General features: G+C 39.9%; 4 protein-coding genes and 1 long non-coding RNA gene across 5 annotated transcripts in view; 3 read left to right on the top strand and 2 right to left on the bottom strand.

Annotated features, from left to right (window-relative positions):
- LOC124344296 (protein lifeguard 1-like) overlaps nucleotides 1–19,448 on the top strand; it is a 122,443-nt gene that overhangs the window by 2,262 nt on the left and 100,733 nt on the right. The gene's annotated exons all lie outside the window — the stretch shown is intronic.
- LOC124344290 (dynein intermediate chain 3, ciliary-like) lies at nucleotides 73–2,711 on the bottom strand. The gene is made up of 11 exons (XM_046797785.1): nucleotides 2,459–2,711; nucleotides 2,234–2,395; nucleotides 2,096–2,169; nucleotides 1,842–2,029; nucleotides 1,521–1,774; nucleotides 1,308–1,461; nucleotides 1,053–1,245; nucleotides 854–989; nucleotides 649–795; nucleotides 192–590; nucleotides 73–128 (listed from the first exon to the last, which is right to left on the bottom strand). The coding sequence occupies exons 1-11, from the start codon at nucleotides 2,651–2,653 to the stop codon at nucleotides 96–98; spliced, it is 1,935 nt and encodes a 644-aa protein (XP_046653741.1). The 5' UTR covers nucleotides 2,654–2,711; the 3' UTR covers nucleotides 73–95.
- Nucleotides 2,840–4,010, top strand: LOC124344299 (isochorismatase domain-containing protein 2-like). Its single transcript, XM_046797807.1, has 4 exons — nucleotides 2,840–3,106; nucleotides 3,178–3,299; nucleotides 3,372–3,502; nucleotides 3,583–4,010. Exons 1-4 carry the CDS (start codon nucleotides 2,923–2,925, stop codon nucleotides 3,731–3,733), a joined length of 588 nt encoding a protein of 195 aa, XP_046653763.1. The 5' UTR covers nucleotides 2,840–2,922; the 3' UTR covers nucleotides 3,734–4,010.
- LOC124344302 lies at nucleotides 4,196–5,333 on the bottom strand. The gene is made up of 4 exons (XR_006919650.1): nucleotides 5,232–5,333; nucleotides 4,820–5,136; nucleotides 4,591–4,737; nucleotides 4,196–4,507 (listed from the first exon to the last, which is right to left on the bottom strand). It is a non-coding gene; the product is annotated as an uncharacterized LOC124344302 (long non-coding RNA).
- Nucleotides 7,804–8,732, top strand: LOC124342191 (protein lifeguard 1-like). The gene is made up of 3 exons (XM_046795153.1): nucleotides 7,804–7,943; nucleotides 8,009–8,285; nucleotides 8,367–8,732. The coding sequence occupies exons 1-3, from the start codon at nucleotides 7,804–7,806 to the stop codon at nucleotides 8,730–8,732; spliced, it is 783 nt and encodes a 260-aa protein (XP_046651109.1).

The following is a 19,448-nucleotide window of genomic DNA, read 5'->3' as shown; positions in this document are numbered from 1 at the left end:
AATAGGTTTCAAGAGGAACACGAAAGTTGGGAGAGATCGTTGAAAATAATCGTTAGTAAAATCAAAATAATTGACGCTTATTTAACAAAGACATTTTATTTATCGTCGATTCCACGGGAAAGGATATCCTGTTGAAAAATGTTAAATGTTTTAGGTTCTTTCAAATACTGGACCATAATAATTCATTTTACCTGATTCATAGTTTCAAAGAAAGCATCTTCGGCTGATTGTAGGGTTTGATCCACGGTGGGTTCCACTGGCTGGGAGATGGATAAGTTGATTTGACTTCCCTGGTTATCAACGGCTGGCATCATATCAGCAGAAGGTTCGATACCATTTTGTACAGCCTCGTTGTCGCTTGTATTCTCCTTATTATTTAGTGCTTGGAGTGTTTCCTTCAAACTCTCAAACATTTTTTTAGATGGAGAGGTGGGAGACGGAGGTTGCTGAACCACCAATGAGCCAGTTGACTGTGTGACTGACGTAACTGCCATATGAAATCCAGATGCCGTTTTGGATCCTTGTTTACCCTTGCCGTCTTTAGTCCGCTGCTCCAAAGTCTTTTCTCGTCGGGTTTCTCGTTCCAGTAACTAAAACAGTTGATTGGGTTAGGATACACAAAGTCGAAATCCCCTAGCTGGAACTTACCGAGGTGAGCGCTGCTTTATCGTTTTTGGTAACCGACGACAAATTTTCGCTTATTTGAATAACGGACAAGCGCCCGTCTTTGCTGCCAACTGCCATGATTTTTCCCTGTTCTTGGGTGCTCAGACTTAAAAGCGGGGAATCGCTAACCTATATTGTAAAAACTTGTAAAATTAAATTTTTATCATTTATAATGAAATGATCCCACCTGTGTGCATAACGTAGGATTGAGCCGCTGGGCTAGAATATCCCACAGGTAAAGAGCACCGTCGGTTGCAGCAGTGAATATGACGGACGGCCGTGTGTAACTCCACGCTCCGGCCAGTAACTGGACATTTTGATTCCTACAACGTAGAGTATGAAACAAGTTATTATGTGAATCTGCTTGTCAACATAAACTAACACACTTTAAAGTTAAAATGGGCGAATCGCGAATGTCCTCGGTCCAAACATTCGTGGTCCAATCTCCGACTGTCAAAAAGATTTTGGGCAGTTGTGGGTGGCGATGTAGACCGTGAACTGGGCCCAAGTGTGCCTCGTATTGGCACATTATCCTCTCCGCTGTTGTTCGGGCTCTTCTGTTGCAATTCATCACAATACCTGCAAATTGGCAACCAATTATAATTATGACATGAAACGCGCTAGGAAATAAACTTATTTACCTTGACGTGTTCCAACTAGGAATTTGTTTGGCATAGAAGGATCGTACTCGAGACAACTAGCAGATAAAGCGCTTTCTGATCGAGGGTTTGAACTGGGATCCAGTAAAATTGCGTCTATTGGCGCATTTAATTTTCGCATGTCCCACCAAAGAACCTAATTGTTAATCATAATCAAGATGTAATAATCAAAACTATTTGTTATCGTGTTTTTACTTGGCCGTCGCCAGAGGCGGAGAAGAATTCTCCTCCAGCCTTTGAATTGCTCCAAATAAGCGAAGTGACACTTTCCGAATGACCCACACCAATGGGGACGCATTCGACTGGACCTTGACTCTTACGAACGTCCCAAATTCCCACAGCGCCAAAAATTGTTCCACCAGCTAAAATGTGTTGGTCACGCGGATTGAATGAGACTGAACGTAGTTGACTCATGCTGCGTAAAACAACTTCCGGCTGCACTGCCCTTTCTATCGATTGGAAATCGGATCGTTTGAAAAAAACAAATGGACAAAACAAGCAGGTCAATGTCAATACCAATATTCCAGATGTAAGAATCGTTTTCCTTGTAATCAAAAAGATTTTTCCAAAAAGGATCTGAATAAGCAGCGGCCAATTTGGTTCCTCCATCGGGACTCCAACTAAGACCAGTGACTGCGCGTTTTATCGGCGACGGATCCTTTAACATATGAATGGTTCGTAGGGGATTCGGATCTGGCGTTTGTCTAGTTAATTTTAAAAAATAATGAATTGAAATAAATTACATATTCATAAAAATTGAATGACTATACACATCGGGAGCATCAGTAAAATAATCCTCGTAGATGTTAAACACGTTGTTTTGTTTGATGTAATGTTCCATTTGCTGAAAGAAAAACAATTCAAATATTATGCAAAAATTAATTGAATCAAAGTTATGCAAATTCAACCTGTCCGAGATTAAGCACAGCGTGAGAATAAGCTTCATCCTTCTCGATTTTCTTGCGATAACGAGCCGTTTGATCGGATTCATGGGGATTGACGTCGCGAGGCCAACCGCCTTCTTTGTGATAAACTCCTCGATTCTCGGTCGAAGCACATTCCGTATTGATCTGCAGTATCAAATATTTTATTAGCTTTGAAAACCCATTCATGAGCTTTGAAAAGAGACTCACGTGAAGAGCTGATATATCACAAGCCTGGCATTGAACTCCGATTTCCTTGTTCTTGGCTATAGTAAACGATGCCGTGAGTTCCCGATCAGGGAAAATGTCGACCGATTGCGATGAATGGAAAACGGCATCGGAAAAGTTACATTTTCTTTTGCTGAGCAGTTTGATATCACGACGCACAACACAAGTAAGATCCATTTTTGTTGGGACCAACAAGAGTCATAAATGTATCAGGTCCCTTATAACATCGGTTCCGACATTGATCAAACTGGCACGGTAAATGGGCAGCTGGGCACACGCACGACTGCACGATATAATTTTTAGATAAAGACGCATTGTGGTAATAAACGTAACTGGCTCTACCTCTGCATTGCGTGGCAATAGCATGTTTACGAAATATTTTCGTCGTTTCAGACGTTTTTCTCTCGTTTGACATTTGTTGCGCAGCTTATTCAAATTCGGGTAAAATGAACAAGCTACTTCTGGGACGATTTCCGGTCGAAAAAAGTGCCCTTTTTGTCTGTGACATCCAAGAAAAATTTGCCCCGAGTATCAAATATTTCCCACAGATTGTTGCTAATACCAAGAAAATGTTGGCATCTGCCAAAATTATGGATATTCCTGTAGTGTACACTGAGCAGTATCCCAAAGGTATACTTTTAACTATACTACAAGCTGATAGATAAGCTTCATAGAATCATAGACCTTCTTTACACTTTCAGGATTGGGGCATACTGTACCAGAATTAAACATTACAGAATATTCCAAGAACAAATTTGAAAAGCTCCAATTTTCAATGATGATCCCTGAATTGGCGAATCACTTGAAAACCGATCTGAAGCACGTAAGATTTTTCCTTATTCATTCATCCAGTTGCACACTATTCTCAATGACTAGGATATTTTCAATTTTACAGGTAAACACAGTTATTCTATGTGGGATTGAAACACATGCTTGCATTCGCCACACCACCATTGATTTAATTGAACAAGGCTTCAATGTCCATGTTGTTGTGGATGCCTGCTCTTCCCGTACCATGGTAGACAGGTAAATCATGATATAGGTTAACCCATGAAATTTTAATCCCTACAGCTGGAGTAAAACATTTGTTCATCTGCTGCATTTAGGAAATATGCATTGAAAGCTGTTGAGCGAATGGGGGCTAATTTGATTACAACAGAGAGCGCAATTTTTGGTTTCGCGCCGGACGCGGGTCATCCCAAATTCGGGCAACTTCGTAAGCTGCTCCTAGAGCCATCAGCTGATACGGGGCTATAAGTACCTGACGAAGAACATACCGAAATAATGTTCCGCAGTTTTTTTCCTATACAATAAAGTGAAATCATCAATTGGAAATAAGCCTTCGTTATAAATTAAGATTAATATATGTTGGAATAAGTTACGTTGTTGTTAGCTTACAATAGTGTTGATATACGATGTTTAAATGTTGAAAGGCTTGCAGAAAATGATATTGATTTAGTTAGCCCAGAGATGAGTTAGCCTATCAACATGTAACTTTCCTCTATAAAAGAAATACACACAGATACTGAAATTACCAAGAATCATCTGGAGTAGATTTCTTTTACCGATTTATCCTCGGGTTGTTGTATTAAGGGGTTGCTCCTGTTAAATATTTTCGGATTAATATGGTATTTCAAGTAAAACTTTTCCATAAGATGTAAAAAAATTACCCAAGGAATTGGCATGCGAGCATAACATATAATATAATACACTACTTAATAAAACACGGAAATGTCGGTATTTATTAGATTAAACCTGTATATTTAATCTGTAATTTTTAATTTTCTGACAGTTAGATGCTCTACTTAAGCACCAATCAATCCCCAATTTAATAATTTATCCCCCAATGCTTATCGTTATTTCCAGTTGGTCCTGCAAAGGTCATATAGCTTGATGGACTCGTTAAACACTTTATTCATTGATGAATGTCACGTACAGTAGGAAGCGCCTGGCGTATCTTGGTCATGACTCATGAGGAATCGGCGTGTCATCAGAATCGGCATAACTCCAGACGACTAACATTGGTCCAGGCTTATTTTCTAAACAATAACGAAATAGTGAATCATTAGCTTCGAATATTTAACTGTTGATTTCAAAAGTCACAATAATTTTACCCTGATGATAACATTTGCGAATCTCCGGTGTCGATGTTGCGTCGGAACCGAATAATGCTCCATGGTTCTTGGTAAGTTGCGCTCACCAAAACGACGTTGGAATTGTCATCAATTTCACCGCCTAACACTAATATCGATCCATCTGTCCTGTTTGGCGAGAAAAGGCAACCATTAATGCTAACAATTTATCAAATCTGAACCAGAATATTAATCTAAAAAAGACACATACTTCAATGTAACCCAGACCGAGTTCGTCATTGTATCCACCAATAACTCCGTCGCCAATGGCTCCTGGTTGACCAATGCCATTTCCAAATACGAAACCCATCCAACCGGTACAGTTGGTTTGCAGTTCCATCTTAATTTCGCTGGTTTCGTTGATGATCGTCCAGAGCAGAATCATTGGTCCATCAGGGTCTAGTACTTGCTCCGTTGCTCGTTCTCCATAATAACATCGCCGAGTTTGTTGTGCGCTGGCAGAGCGGAACAAGTTCCAAGGATAATGGCAACTGCCATCAAACCAAAGGTGCAGAATAACTTCATTTTCTGTTGGACACAAAATTGAACAATTAGTGAAACAATCAGTGAAATAAGTCATATCGACTTGAAAACGTAAAAAAATAACGGTGTATGATATATACTTGATTGTGGAATAGAGAGAGAGAAGTGTTTCAGGTGCAGATCAAAAGTCAGCTGGCACTCGAATGTTATTGATAATATTCCACTTCAATCCCGCGGCTCTTATATAGGTCTCAACGGTCTCAACATCATTCCGAAATCTCACCATATGGCTATAATCATGCATGCTTATTGTTAATCTGAAGGACGGACATATGGTATAATTTACTATTGCACTTTGTAATACAAAAAGATTTTAAAGAAGCTCACCATTAAAGTATTAATCAACACATAAAGCAATGTTGAACCATGGTTGTTCTGATTTGATTTACATTGCACTCTGTCAACTATTGTTTAACGTAATATTTATTCTGATTACAGTGTATCGGTACACAAATTTTAAAAAATCTGTTTCCTTAAATCAAATATAAAAAAAAAGAAAAAAGGTTTCATGAGATATCGGGGATTGAACCCGAGGCCTCTCATCACATGCGAAGCGAGCAAAAATAAATAAGATGTAAATATATTATTTCGAGTATTATTTAACAAAAGGAAAAAAAAAAACACGTACCTCACACAATAGCTATTCGCGTAAGCAGTCACTTGAAAGACCCATATAACGAATCGAACAAGGAGCTTATTGCATGCTCGTATCAGATTCAGATTATATATAATATTTGATGTTATGGACTTCACCTGTTGGATGAGAGATAAGTTGAATGAATAATTAGTCCTTTTAGGGGATTCGAACCTAAGTCTATGAATACCTACAATTTAGTCCTTTTTGGAGATTCGAACCTATGTCTGTGAAAATCTTGTATAGTGAAGTAACGCCCTATCCAACTCCCCTACTGCGCGCCCGCTGATTTTTATCGTAATTTTTATTCTGTTTCCAGTGTAATTTTAAAAAATCAGTTTCTTAAAAAAAATAAATAAATAAATAAAATGAAAATAATCAAGTAATGAATGTCACCTGGTGGATGGGAGATAAGTTAATGAATAATTATGCCTTCTTGGAGACGCGAACCCTAGAATGTGAATACCTTTTAACTACGAAAAAACGCCTTTTTCCGACTCTCGTGCGATGTTGAATAACACCGAACAAATCCTGCAGGTCATACAGTTAGGTAGGAGAAAGGGGAGGAGATTTTCGAGTGAGTAACAGTTTTGTCACCTCTGTTATATCACGTAGGAGCGCTCTTATGATTCATAAATGAATCAGACAAATAAGCATAGGGAAACTTTGGTCGCATGGATGCCCTTTGGTCTTAAATAAATAACACAAGTAGATCTGGTAATTATAGAATTTGTATGAGGATATCAATTATCAACAGGCTACTGACGGAAGCACATATAACAACGTAATTTGCGTTAAAAAAATTAATTTCCTTAATTCAATCTTTAGAATTAAAAATCAATCAGCAGATTTTAACAGTAACATTTAGAAAATGTTTCTTCATTGACAAATTTCGTTGAAAAATCCGCTGGCCCAACAAGGGCAACCGTAGTCGGCTTTCGGCTAGCGACGTAGTCCATGACAAATAATATCACAGCTGATTCTCGAGTCCCATAGTTACAGTATAGCCTTATAGGCCTGCGCGGAGATCATTTAAATTTCCTTAAAAGTTCACTATAGTTAATGGGACATTATAATTTCCTAGAAGTTGTACTTTTAGTGCTGTTCCTATAGAACATCAACCCATTCAGCTTATAAATTGTTACATTCCGGCGCTCTCGCTAGTATTCCTGATCCTGCTATGCCGCAGGTGCAGACTGCAGTCTAGCGAAGGGAAAAGTATTAAGTGGCCTCAACGAGTTCAAAGTGAAGTATGTTGTCGGCAGGGAAACGGGAAGTATTACATAATACAAATCTCGCCGGAATCGTACGACCCGCCACTAGTGGCGAGCTCGAGAATCGCCCGGTTGAAATCTCCCACCAAACTTATAAGGAAGACAGTCGTCTTGCCTTTCCTTCTTATTCAGTCTGTGGTATGACGTATCACTCAAACACTTGTTTAAAGATAAATTTGGGGGTATATTTCGATTCAAAGTAAGTTTCAAATTATTTGTGTGCGTTGTTTTATTTAGACACATAGTTGTCAACGGTTGTCAAGGAGTTCATCCATCGGAAACTCCTAATTACCGGCTTCTAGCACGCCACTTAAGTAACTTTCTAAAAAGTTTGCTGTTTAAGATTCTCTTTGCTATTAATTGTGCAACAACATGGACCCATAAACAAGAGACACGTGTTAAAGGATACTAGCGGCTTATTGACTAATTTTGTATTTTTTTTGGTCTATTCTTCGTAAAAAAAAATATCTGATAGATCTAGCACGAATCGGCGTCACAGATGAATGGGACACTGGATATCATACAAGAAAAATCAATAAGCGTATAGTTGCACAACCAGAGGGAACTAACCACCATACGTGGGCGGTGGTAATCTTCCGGCGGGTTTTAAAAAGGGATTTTTTTCCCGTGTAGGGTGTGATGTTCATAAGGTGTACAATTGCGAATTTGAACAGCAATTTAATAATATTTAATATCGTTCAAACATATGTACCTTTCAAATAAAATTCTTCTTACTTTTCTTAGATGGTAGAACCGCCTAAGAAACAACCACCTGTGGTTGCAGAAAAAACCATGGACGGTGGGGCAGATTTGGAACCCGGAGAGCCCGGCGATGCTGCCGCTTTTTCCTACACTGAACAGTCAATCCGTAAAGCTTTCGTTAGGTATTGAAATTCAACTTTACTTTGTTACTATATCCCATCATGCAATAAAACCAATGTCATTGCAGGAAGGTGTACGCAATTTTAATGCTGCAGCTTGTCATCACGTTGACAGCCATATTTCTCTTTGTTTACGAACCAAACATCAACTCTTACTTCCGTAAAAGTCCTGAAAATTGGTTGATTGCGGTTGTCATCGCTTGGTGTTTGGGCTTAGCCCTTTCAATCGTTCTGGTGTGTTGCAGCCGCATCCGACGACGCTGGCCAGTGAATATGATTTTACTGGTACGACTTTTCACCATTTGTGAAGGCATTGTGATTGGAGCTATGTCGTCCACCAAGAGAGTATGTATATACATTCGAGTGTTAGCTTTTGGCTATATAATTGTATCCACTCACCAAAGCACTTTTGTTCAATTTTTACAGTCGGAAGATGTGATAATTGCCGTTTACATATGCATGGCTGTTTGTCTCGCGCTCACCAATTTTGCTATGCAGACGGAATGGGATTTTACGAATTGTGGAAGAATCCTCATTACCGGTTTGATCGTCCTAGTTATTTTCGGAATCGTTGCCGTCTACATCCCCGGGAAGGTATACGATCTCGTTGAAGCCTCAATGGGCGCGATATTGTTCAGCGTTTATCTAGTCTACAACACCCAAATGGCGTTCGGTGGTAAACAATTGGCAACTTCCCCTGAAGAGTACGTTTTGGCAGCCAACAGTATCTATGTGGACATTCTTAACATCTACATCTTCATTGTAGATTTAGTGCGACTCTCAAACATCTAAAGAATGTTTTTTTTTTTTTTTTTTTTTCAATCCTATTATTCACACCAGAACAGAATTAATTATTTTACCTATGTATTTAGTCATATACAGTTATTGTCTTTTAAGTAAAAACGATATAATCTTTGCCATTTCTAGAGAAAAAAAATTAAACAATATTACTTGCGATTACCAGGGTGTATTTTATTATTGGGATTTGAAAAAATGATATTCGTTAACGAAGTTCTTAAGTATTTTGTAAATAGTATCAGGCAAATCAAAAAAATTTTTGATTTTGATTTTGATTTTTGATTTTGATTTTTGATTTTTTTTATCAAAATTTTTTTTATTTGCCTGATAGCGAATACCATTTTTATGTGCTACTTATGTGTGATGTAAGATTCAAATACACTACTAAAAGGTGAATAATTATGGGGTGCGGAATGAACACTTTTTCCAAAAAAAATGTTCAATAATCGATTACCATATTTGATGTGAAAACAAATTGATAATCGATTTGAATATTGAAATCAAGCTGAAAATATATTCAAAAATTGAAAATCTTTTGAAAACGATTTCATAAATTGAAAATGATTTTGAAAAATGAAAATGATTTCGAAAAACTAAAATGAATTTGAAAAACTAAAATGATTTCGAAAAATGAAAACGAATTTGAAAAATGAAAATGAACTTGAAAAATGAAAATGAACTTGAATATCCATACAATTTCGGGAGTGCGATATGACACCACCCTACTCTATCCCCAGCTCTCTCCGGATGCTATAGCCACCCCGAGACAACCGACTAGCCATTGATGGCTATGTCGCTGATTCCAGCCAGCTAGGCCGTCAGCGATACTGTCAGCCCTTGCCGGGCGGTGCTGGCCACCGCTGCCGCCACAACGGCAGCCGCTAAAGTCTCTCTCGACCGCAGGCCGAGTATTCTACACAAAAATAGATTACACGATCCAACGTGAAAAGTTTCATGTTCCTGCAGTAAATGACACACAGCCTACCCAGCAACGATGAAGACGGAACGGCCGAATGGGTGGCTTTCACCTGAGAAAAGTTCCAGTCACGCCTCGGTATGACGTTCTCGCGAAGTTCTCGTCATTCCACTAACTGCCAACTGCCCGGAAAGAAGTGTTCTGGTACGTTTCGCTGGATAGGCCTATGCGTCCTGTACTGCTGCGATACTCGTCTGCCGTTCAATCCGACGAGAAGAAGAAGGCGGACACGCCTTCTTGTTGACGTGGATCCTCATGTTGGTGCTGGCCCTGCTGGAAATTATCCGCTATCTAAGCGGATTGGGGAGCTGGACTTCTCTATTGTCTCTACGTCAATTTGCCATGTGGTCCACGTGCGCCGGAAGTGTTACCTACCCGATACTCTACGGCATTTATATAAAAATGGGCCATTCCAAGGAAGAGTTCATTGGAAGGATGGCTCTGTCTCAGCTGCAGCGACGGATTGAACACCAAAAATTGGCGCAACGTCTATCTTTTCTACCATCATGGAGGCAGCGGACATGGCGGTGGAGGCCAAAGAAGAGGATCCAAATGGTCATGTTGCCCATGTCCGTTTCAACAGAAAAGCTTTTTTTTTCATGGCCGGCCTCAAATAAAAGTAGTCGTATAGGAACATGAAACTTTTCACGTTGGATCGTGTAATCTATTTTTGTGTAGAATACTCGGCCTGCGGTCGAGAGAGACTTCAGCGGCGGCCGTTGTGGCGGCAGCGGTGGCCAGCACCGCCCGGCAAGGGCTGACAGTATCGCTGACGGCCTAGCTGGCTGGAATCAGCGACATAGCCATCAATGGCTAGTCGGTTGTCTCGGGGTGGCTATAGCATCCGGAGAGAGCTGGGGATAGAGTAGGGTGGTGTCATATCGCACTCCCGAAATTGTATGGACATTCAAGTTCATTTTCATTTTTCAAGTTCATTTTCATTTTTCAAATTCGTTTTCATTTTTCGAAATCATTTTAGTTTTTCAAATTCATTTTAGTTTTTCGAAATCATTTTCATTTTTCAAAATCATTTTCAATTTATGAAATCGTTTTCAAAAGATTTTCAATTTTTGAATATATTTTCAACTTGATTTCAATATTCAAATCGATTATCAATTTGTTTTCACATCAAATATGGTAATCGATTATTGAACATTTTTTTTGGAAAAAGTGTTCATTCCGCACCCCATAAATAATTCTATCTTGAATTTGAAAAATAAATCCTATATTGAATGAAGCAAATGAAAAGACAAATAAAGACAAATACAATATTAACTTGTGTTTAAAAGAAATGTATTGAAATCAACTGACGGAAACAGTGCTGACCAAAACTGAAAGAAAACAGCTGAGAAATTTAATCTTGGAAATTCTTGACAATAATTCCAATCGGCGTCTTATTAAATTATTGACTGAAGAAAGTGGCGTAGAGCGGGCGGAACCTGGTCCTCGTCGAATAGAATTCCACTTTTGTGCAAGACTTGAGAAGCCAAGCACCTCAGAGACGGTGGCGGGACGTAGTTGATGATAAATTGAAGGTCAGGATCGGGATGGCCCTGACTGGCGAGTTGACTTTGCCATTGCTGGAAGAGCATCAAGGGTGTCCAGTTGCTTTGGTTCAACTGCTGCTGGTCAATGCGGGCCCCTTTTTCCAAAAGCAGCCGAGATTGGGCAATAACGCTGCCACGATTCATGGCCAGCAAGTGGAGGGGAGTCGCTCCGTGCAGGTTGGCGGCGTTGGGATCAGCTCCGAGTCCAAGGATCAACCGGGTCACAGACAGAAGCAGCTGCGAATCCTCGGCCCGAGTAATAGTCGGTTCTTCCTCGTCGCCATGGTTACTCATCACTTCCACAAATTCCGCGTCGTCCCGTTCGTCCGACCACATCTGAGCATCTCGGTGATGGGCACACGACGGACATCCGCTCACGTCAGTGCTGTAGTCGTAGTCGTATGGATCAATGACTTCATCCTCCGACAAATTAGAAACGTCGTCGTCACGCACATTTTGGCTCTCATCACCATCAGCAGGAGGAGCAGGGCTAATATCAGGGCTGTCAATCAAGTCGCCGCCAGCGTCAGCATCACAGTCGCTGCTGCTGTCCAGGTCGCTCTCATCATTGGAGTTGCTCCAGTCAAATTCGCTGTTGTCGTCTAGCCCATCATCACTGTGGCCATAGCTGCCGGTGAGTGAGCCGGACACTTGGCTCCCGGAGTCGCTGCTGCTGCTGCTGCTGTCGTCATTGTCATCCATGTCGTGAGGAATTTCAGCGACCAGCATGTGACCGAGACTCGTCAGATTGCAAATGGTGTGCAGGAGATTCTGATTGGCGTTTCCCCACCGGTGATCCTTGGCGATGAAGAGCGACAGACTGCGCTCAAACTGTTGGCGATCCTGGTGGCTCCATTGTGGCGTCATCTCGCTGGCCCAGAAAATCAGTTCGACGATGAAACCGGCCAGACTGACCAGAGTGTTGGGGTAGATGTTCTCGAGTCTGCGATTTGCCTGCAGATGAGACATGTAACTGCAAGCGAAATCGAAGGTGGCTATCAGACTGGCAAACGGGAATTCTTCCTGGGCGACTGGCTTCTTCTGTCGCAGATGGGCGACACTTTTCGTCATGATGTCCAAGGCCCAGTTGACTATACGACTCGTCTTCCATCCCTTCCACTCGAGTCCTTGCTCCGATTGCTGCAGAAAGAGCCTCAACGTGCGGATGCTGGCCTCGCCGCTCTGCTCTTGCTGGCCGAAGGAATAGACGGAAGCGCATCGGCACAAGTAGGTGAGATTAAAGATGTGCGGACCATCAGGATGCACCATGTCCAGCACTCGCTGGCTGACCAAAAGTCCCTGGGTGAAGAGCTCGAAGGTGTTGCTGGAGAGCTGCTCCAGTTGTTCCAATGTGGTAAACTCGGACGTCAAGCCGAAAGCCAGGCCAGCTTCTGATGGAAGAATAGTTTTGGGTAGATCCGGCTCGTCGGCCGCTGTCGAGTGACGAAGATGCAGGGCTGCTCTCCAGTACTTGAGGCCGTTTTGCGGGGCTGGATGCGTCTCGTAAAAGTAAAAATTGACTGCGCCCATCAGTTCCAGAATGTTGATCTTCTCTTGTCGGCCGTTAGGACTGGAGACGATGGACTCGATCATTGGGTCGGTTTGATGTGATCTCACTTCCGCGGTAAGGAGGTAGGCGGCAATGTCCAGCTCTCCGCAAACGATAGCCGCGTACAGTGCTGGGACGTCCAGGTATTCGACGCCACCGCACACGAATCGTCCGATTTGCACGATGGGAACGTCCAGTTTGTCAACCAAGAATTGAACCATTTCCAAATTTCCCAGCTGGATGGCCACCAGCAGCGGCGTCTGCCCGTGTTCGTTGTACGATGTCGACAATTCGGTGGTCACTGCCGGCCCGTGGGTTTGCAGAATGTCAGTCACATCTTGACTGGATCCTCCGGTTACAGCCTGGAAAAAGGCCTCGCAGTCCTCGTAAGTGATCAGCTGGGGATCCGTTGAAGGGAGTGGGTACGAGGCTGGTGGCGTATAATTTGCCGGGACACGCCTCAACACTTTTCGCCATTTCTTGATCACTCCCATCGAATAATCTTCGTCGGACCAAAATCTTCGCCAAATCTTTCGCCAAACCATTTTGACTTTCTCACGAGATTCCTCCATATTGTTTGCACAGGTTAAAGACAAGTTACGTTATATCTAGAAGAACACAGTTAAGATAAACGATGGGATCCTTCAGATTTTCGATCCTTTTTATATCAACGGGAAGAGCCAGTTTTTGTTGGCAAGTCGAACTCCTCCTGCAATTACGATGATATCTCGAAAATGTGCCAACCGATTAACTTGAATTTTTTTGCGTTGAATACGTTTTAATTTTTCAAATATTAACCAACAGTTTTTTTTTCATGCAGAGTAATACAATTTAATTTGATAATCGTTTCAATTCAACGTTATAGTTGAGTTGACTGGCGCCGATCGGTGTAGTTTGCAATGTGGCCGCTTGGGGGTGAATTGCGCAACGGCAATTAGGACATTGTGTCGCAACACATTACGTCAAATTGTGTTGAGCGCAACACGCACACATTGCGTCACACTGTGTCACATTGGAATTTCGACCGCCATCAGAATTGATCTCGTTTGCACCTCCATTGGCGTAGTTTCAGGTACGTTGTTTTCCTATCGATGAAGAAGGTCTCGCTGTCAAACTTACTACTGACTATACTGACTTGTTTTATTGACTTGAATCAGGCAAATAAGTCAAATTAGCTACGTTATTGTGATTGTGTTGTAATTTATTCGAATGTTAATCAACAGTTTTATTTCATATTATACAGATGAATACAATTTGATTCGATTATTGTTTCAACTAAACAAGTTGCAGTTCAGTCAATTCGCGGCGATCGGTATAGTATGCCAAATGTGGCCGCTTGGGGGCGAATTGTGCAACGCCCATCACGACATTATGTCAATACATTTCGAATTTCCAAATGACTCAAGCAGGGAGCGATTGAATTGTTTTGTTGATTGGCCGAAAGTAGATTATAAACAATAATGTGTGCTTTAGCTGGGCATGTGTTTATGTAAGTGAACTAAAACTATAGTGTATGTATTAAAACAGGTGGTGAGTCGTTGTCTTTGCTATCACGCACGTTGCGTGGAAAGGAGCAGAGAAACGCAGTAATTATCAGTCGCCACCACCACCGCCACCACCGTCGCAACCACCGCCGCCACCGTCGCAACCACCGCCGCCACCACCGCCGCCACCACCGTCGCATCCCGCGGACGCACCGTCACTCGGAGAACAATCGATGGCACCAGCGATCCCGTCTGCACCGCCATTGACGTAGCCTTGGTTTTCCGTCACTAAAGATGTCAACATAACAAGGCAGATGATTGACCGATCAAAATATACTACGTATGCTATATGATTGTTCTTCTTGTTGAATAATTGCAGTATAAAGCATTTTTTAACTTGCTCACCTGTTTTCCCTTGTTTACAACAACTATAACATAACAACGTAAAAGAAAAAACGCCAATAACGGCAAACAAAGCTATAAAAACAACGAAAATGGTATCCATAGTGCAGTTGAATAGATGTCCAACTCGATAGGAATAATTCGATTCGCTCGCGTACTAAAAATAGTTTAAATTCGGACAAATTTGATGTCAAAATTCGCTACGTTTGTCTCATTGAACTGACTCGGAATCCTTCAGTTGGTTAGTCTATTTATGAATGCTGACCGTACCGAGATAAAAATGCTTCAATTGATGAAGATGTCATTGCCCAGATTTGAAGCACGTTACGTTATATGTACCATACCTGACGCTGACGTATATATACGAGATTCTATATATGACACGGTACACATGATGACTCACAATAACTGCTCGTTACGTTGTCTTTTTCTTACCAGAATAGATATAAAACCGCGTCAACCAAGGCCAAACGTTATTATCAGATCCCAGCACAAGTTATCAGGGAAATAATATATTAAAGCAATATAACCATTGAAAACACATACACGTTATAAGTTGCACAATGCCGGGTTAATAATCTGGTTCTAGTTTTATTTGGCGATCCATTTTTGCTGTCGGCTTGTTTTAATAACATTGTCCTCTTATGATGATGACTAACTGACTGGGGGATATTTCAAGTGCGTTGCGAGAATAGGTGTGTGATGCAATAATGCAATTCTCAGTTGCCACATTATGTCAATAAATTTACAGATTATTGCTCGTAAGCGGCAGAGTTTCTTTCTTAGTTGCAGTATATGAAGGCACAGAAAAGTTCGTCAAATCATTCGTCAATCAAAAATTACCGAGACCAGCAGCACTTTAATCAATCCAAGTCCAGCAAACGGGAGTTAACCAGTCGGCAACGCTGTCGCCATTTCGTAACTTGGCGGGGGATCGTTCTCTTTGTGAACACACGTTTCATAAGAAGGAATAGGGGACAAGTTGGTGCGCTGGCCATCGGATGGCAGAGTTATAAAAGCAATTCCGTCGGCATTTCCACTTACAGTCACTAGAAATGTAAACAACATAATCTATAAGTTAACGACCCTTTACAGATCCTATTGTATTACGTGTTAAGTTTAAAATTAATTCTTTCTTGTCGAATATTTGTTATTGAAATATATTCGTTATGGATGATTAAAAATGATTAAAAACCACCAGATGTCCATAGCATCGCCGTGATGACGCAATCTTTGATGACCCGACCATGACGCAACAATCAGAATTGCATTTAAGTTGGAGTTATTAAACTTAAAGATGGTTATTTTTAAATTCAATTATTGAACTTTATGTGTAAAAATTTGAAAATATGAGTTGAGCAAACTAAACGTAAATAACTTGCAAGGATATTGGACTGTGACAGAAAAATCCCTTTTTAAAACCAATAAGTCTGTGAAGAACAGTGTGAATTGTGAATAAGTCCGACTTAACAATAAGCCCTGAATTTGTCATTTAAGACAGTTTTCAACTGGCTTACGACTATCCCTTCGCGGCGAGCTGATAAGCTTGCTTTTCTATCTTAGTTGTAGTAGCACGAATACGTTTTCTGTAGAAATATTAATAGAAAAACGAAATCAACGAGCTGATCAAGAAGAGCAGCAATCCCCAATAAACTTCCATCATCCAGTTGGTTGTGGAAACACTGCACAACTCTGCTGGATAGGAATTCTTGTAATGATTTCTACTTAATCAGACAAAAAATCGTCTTCTGCAATGGCTACAATTGTCTAAATAATATGGGAAATAACGACGAGTTCAACTTGCTTTGAATCTCTCAGTTGGTTGTTTGGTAATGCCTCCCGCGCCGAGATCCCACTTCAATTAAAGAAGCCTTTCTCCGATTATCCCGATATTATTAAGCGTCTGAGCAACCACACTTGTTTTGAAGTGGGCTCAAAACAGTCCACAACCTCATTTTACAGCGGTACAGATACGCAAACCCTAGTCCAAGAGATAAAATGTAGACACCAGAACTTGAAACCGCAGGTTATTCCCCAATTGAAGTACCGGGCTAGTTAAAGGCATACACCATACAACGTCATCGCCAATCCGTAGTAATATACAACTTCACCGCCCATGGTAGTTTCTGGTCTATAAAAGTAATTATCTGCTGATTTTTTACTTTTTTCTTGTCTGGGACTGGGAGACGAATTAGACTGGAAAGTTGAAACTACTATATCCTTCAGCAGGTGAGAAAACCGCTGTAGCTAATTGTTTTTGATCGGTGTGTTTTATTCAGGTTTGCTTATTAGGAGAGAGGTCGATTTTTATAATTTTGTCTATCGATATCTAAAGAGACGAATTTTTTAGATCCCAAAGATAACATTTAGATCACTATTTTGGAAACGTGGCTGCACGAAATATAGCAGGACAAATAAAATTACAAAAATGTGGCGGTCGTGTCAGCTCTGGTCGTGTCTATGGAATCGCTTAATACACAAAAAAGTAAAAGCAAAAGTAAAAGCAGCGGTAAATAAAACCAAGAATATGAATAGAATTATATTAGAAGTTTTAGAAGATTCAAACTTGTTCCAAGTTTGTGAAATGCTAGTTTCTGACTAGCATTTGGCATGAAAGCCCCCTGTCATCATGCATGGCAGTTTGTTTCCGCACCATGTATCAACCTTTTCCTTTGTGCAGATTTCCGGTCTGAGCTAGACATCATGGGGCATTATTCCAAGCCAAATCGACAGAACCTTGCCGCGGTCATATTCGCGAATTAATTTTTTTAATGATGAATCTTAAATACGTTTAAATATAGGTCAAAATAAGACTTTTTTTTCGAAGGGTTTTGAAAAATAAGAGGATGGGTGGGCGTGGCATCGATTTATATTTTTGGTACCCTGCTGATACCGTATTCATTTTAATTACAGTTTTTTGTATTTTAAACTAAAATTAAGGGGAAACTATTGATCAGAATGCGTTAAGGGAACGATAAATTAATTTAAGAAAAAAATCGCGTCGAAATCGGACGACCCAGGTGGCAGCACCATCGATCTTTCCGAACGCTAAAACCGTAAAACCTGGTAAAACCACCCTACTTTGAACTATGCGCTAGTGATGACGTCACAAGTTTTTTTTGTTTTTTATTCGATCATAATATAGTTCGATATAGCTTATTTAAGTTTACAAAAAACGGTAACCCTAACTTAATTAGAAAAAATTTAAAAAATTCCATAGAATGCAAAAAGTGTCAAAATCTGCAAATCACTTGAAAATTCACAGAAAAAGTGTTGAACACCTTTTTTTCGTGAAAATTACACATTGTATAGCTTAGTAAGTCTTCAAAAACATATAAATTTGGATGTGTGTTATTTTTGGTTTTTGAGTTATAAGCGTTTTTCTGTGATATGGTAAAAATTAAAAGTTCAATGGGATTTTCTATAGTAAAAAAATTAAAAAATATTACGTGCGATTAGCCGATTACCAGAGTGTATTTTAATGTTGGGATTTGAAAAAAAGTTTTCGTTAACGACGTTCTTGAGTATTTTGTAAATAGTATCAGGCAAATAAAAAAAATTTTTATTTTTATTTCGATTTTTGATTTTTGATTTTTTTTATCAAAATTTTTTTGATTTGCCTGATAAGTGATAACGAATACCATTTTTCCAAAGCCCGACATTAAAATACATTAAAATTAAAATACACTCCCATTCCGCGGGGAAAGGGAGCGCGTGCATCAAAGACATAGGGAATAAAAACGAAATTTAAAAATTCATAACTCTTGAACAGATTTCGGAACAAGTTCTATTCTTTTACCAGATTTTCTTCATACTACCAACTATAACTGGTACAAATTTGGGTTCAATCCGAAAGACCCGATTTTATCAGTTGACTATTTAAAAAGTATATTTGAACTGAGATTGCTCCATGAAGACAAAATCTTTTTTCAGTTACAAATACATCATTAGAAAGAGAAAAAAAATTCTCTTTTTTATCGTTATTTTTTCGTAATTTAAAATGAATTTAAATGACCTGCGCAGTAATTTAAATGAAAAAACGCGATTAAATTTGTGAAAAAACGCAAAACTTTAACATTTAATTGAAGGCCGTTCATGATAAAAAAATCCTTTGATACAATGTTTCTTCATGTTATGAAGAACACGCGATAAAAAAATGAAGCAAATCAAATTTTTTTGCGACGAAAAAATTCGAAATTATGCGAAATGACTCACAACAGTATCTAGACTCTAGAGACAGTTCTGACTTTTCCGACCCAATCGTTGATTTTTTGTTTTCGGAAGGATCCATTCAGTGTACAGTAGGCACACAAAGTATCCGGACACCCGAGAGAACCTTATGGAAAAACGCTATTTTCGCAAGGCGAAAAAGTAGTCAAATTTTTATTCGATTTGAATGGAAATTTTTTTTGTTGGTTCTCTCGGGTGCGAGGAACAATCGTAATTTTTTTTAGAATAAAAAAAAAATGGGAAGGGTAGGTTTTTGTTGAACCTAAAAGTATCCGGACAGTAGAGAGGCCCATATGTAGGGGAGACTGGAGTAAAACGGGACACCGGGTCAAAAGGGACAGTGGGGGGAAAATAGTAGATGTTAATAAAACTTTAAAATTTTTTAGTATGTTATGTAAATATGTATAATCTACTTTGGCATGAAATTTGGTTGATTTTTGTCAATAACTGCATGAGTTATTGACAAAACTAGAAAAACGGTTTTTTTTTAGAAATTTTTGTCTCCGCCATTTTATGTTTATA

Source organism: Daphnia pulicaria, chromosome 6 (genome assembly GCF_021234035.1).
Source record: "Daphnia pulicaria isolate SC F1-1A chromosome 6, SC_F0-13Bv2, whole genome shotgun sequence".
NCBI classification, from domain to species: domain Eukaryota; kingdom Metazoa; phylum Arthropoda; class Branchiopoda; order Diplostraca; family Daphniidae; genus Daphnia; species Daphnia pulicaria.
This window is presented reverse-complemented; position numbering and strand designations above follow the sequence as displayed.

Coding starts and splice junctions, on each gene's coding strand:
- LOC124344299 (XM_046797807.1), top strand. CDS start 2,923: ATGAACAAGCTACTTCTGGGACGATTTCCGGTCGAAAAAAGTGCCCTT. Junction 3,107..3,177: donor CACTGAGCAGTATCCCAAAG/GTATACTTTTAA, acceptor TTACACTTTCAG/GATTGGGGCATACTGTACCA. Junction 3,300..3,371: donor TGAAAACCGATCTGAAGCAC/GTAAGATTTTTC, acceptor TCAATTTTACAG/GTAAACACAGTTATTCTATG.
- LOC124342191 (XM_046795153.1), top strand. CDS start 7,804: ATGGTAGAACCGCCTAAGAAACAACCACCTGTGGTTGCAGAAAAAACC. Junction 7,944..8,008: donor ATCCGTAAAGCTTTCGTTAG/GTATTGAAATTC, acceptor ATGTCATTGCAG/GAAGGTGTACGCAATTTTAA. Junction 8,286..8,366: donor CTATGTCGTCCACCAAGAGA/GTATGTATATAC, acceptor CAATTTTTACAG/TCGGAAGATGTGATAATTGC.
- LOC124344290 (XM_046797785.1), bottom strand. CDS start 2,653: ATGGATCTTACTTGTGTTGTGCGTCGTGATATCAAACTGCTCAGCAAA. Junction 2,170..2,233: donor CTGTGCTTAATCTCGGACAG/GTTGAATTTGCA, acceptor TTTTTCTTTCAG/CAAATGGAACATTACATCAA. Junction 796..853: donor ATCCTACGTTATGCACACAG/GTGGGATCATTT, acceptor TTTACAATATAG/GTTAGCGATTCCCCGCTTTT.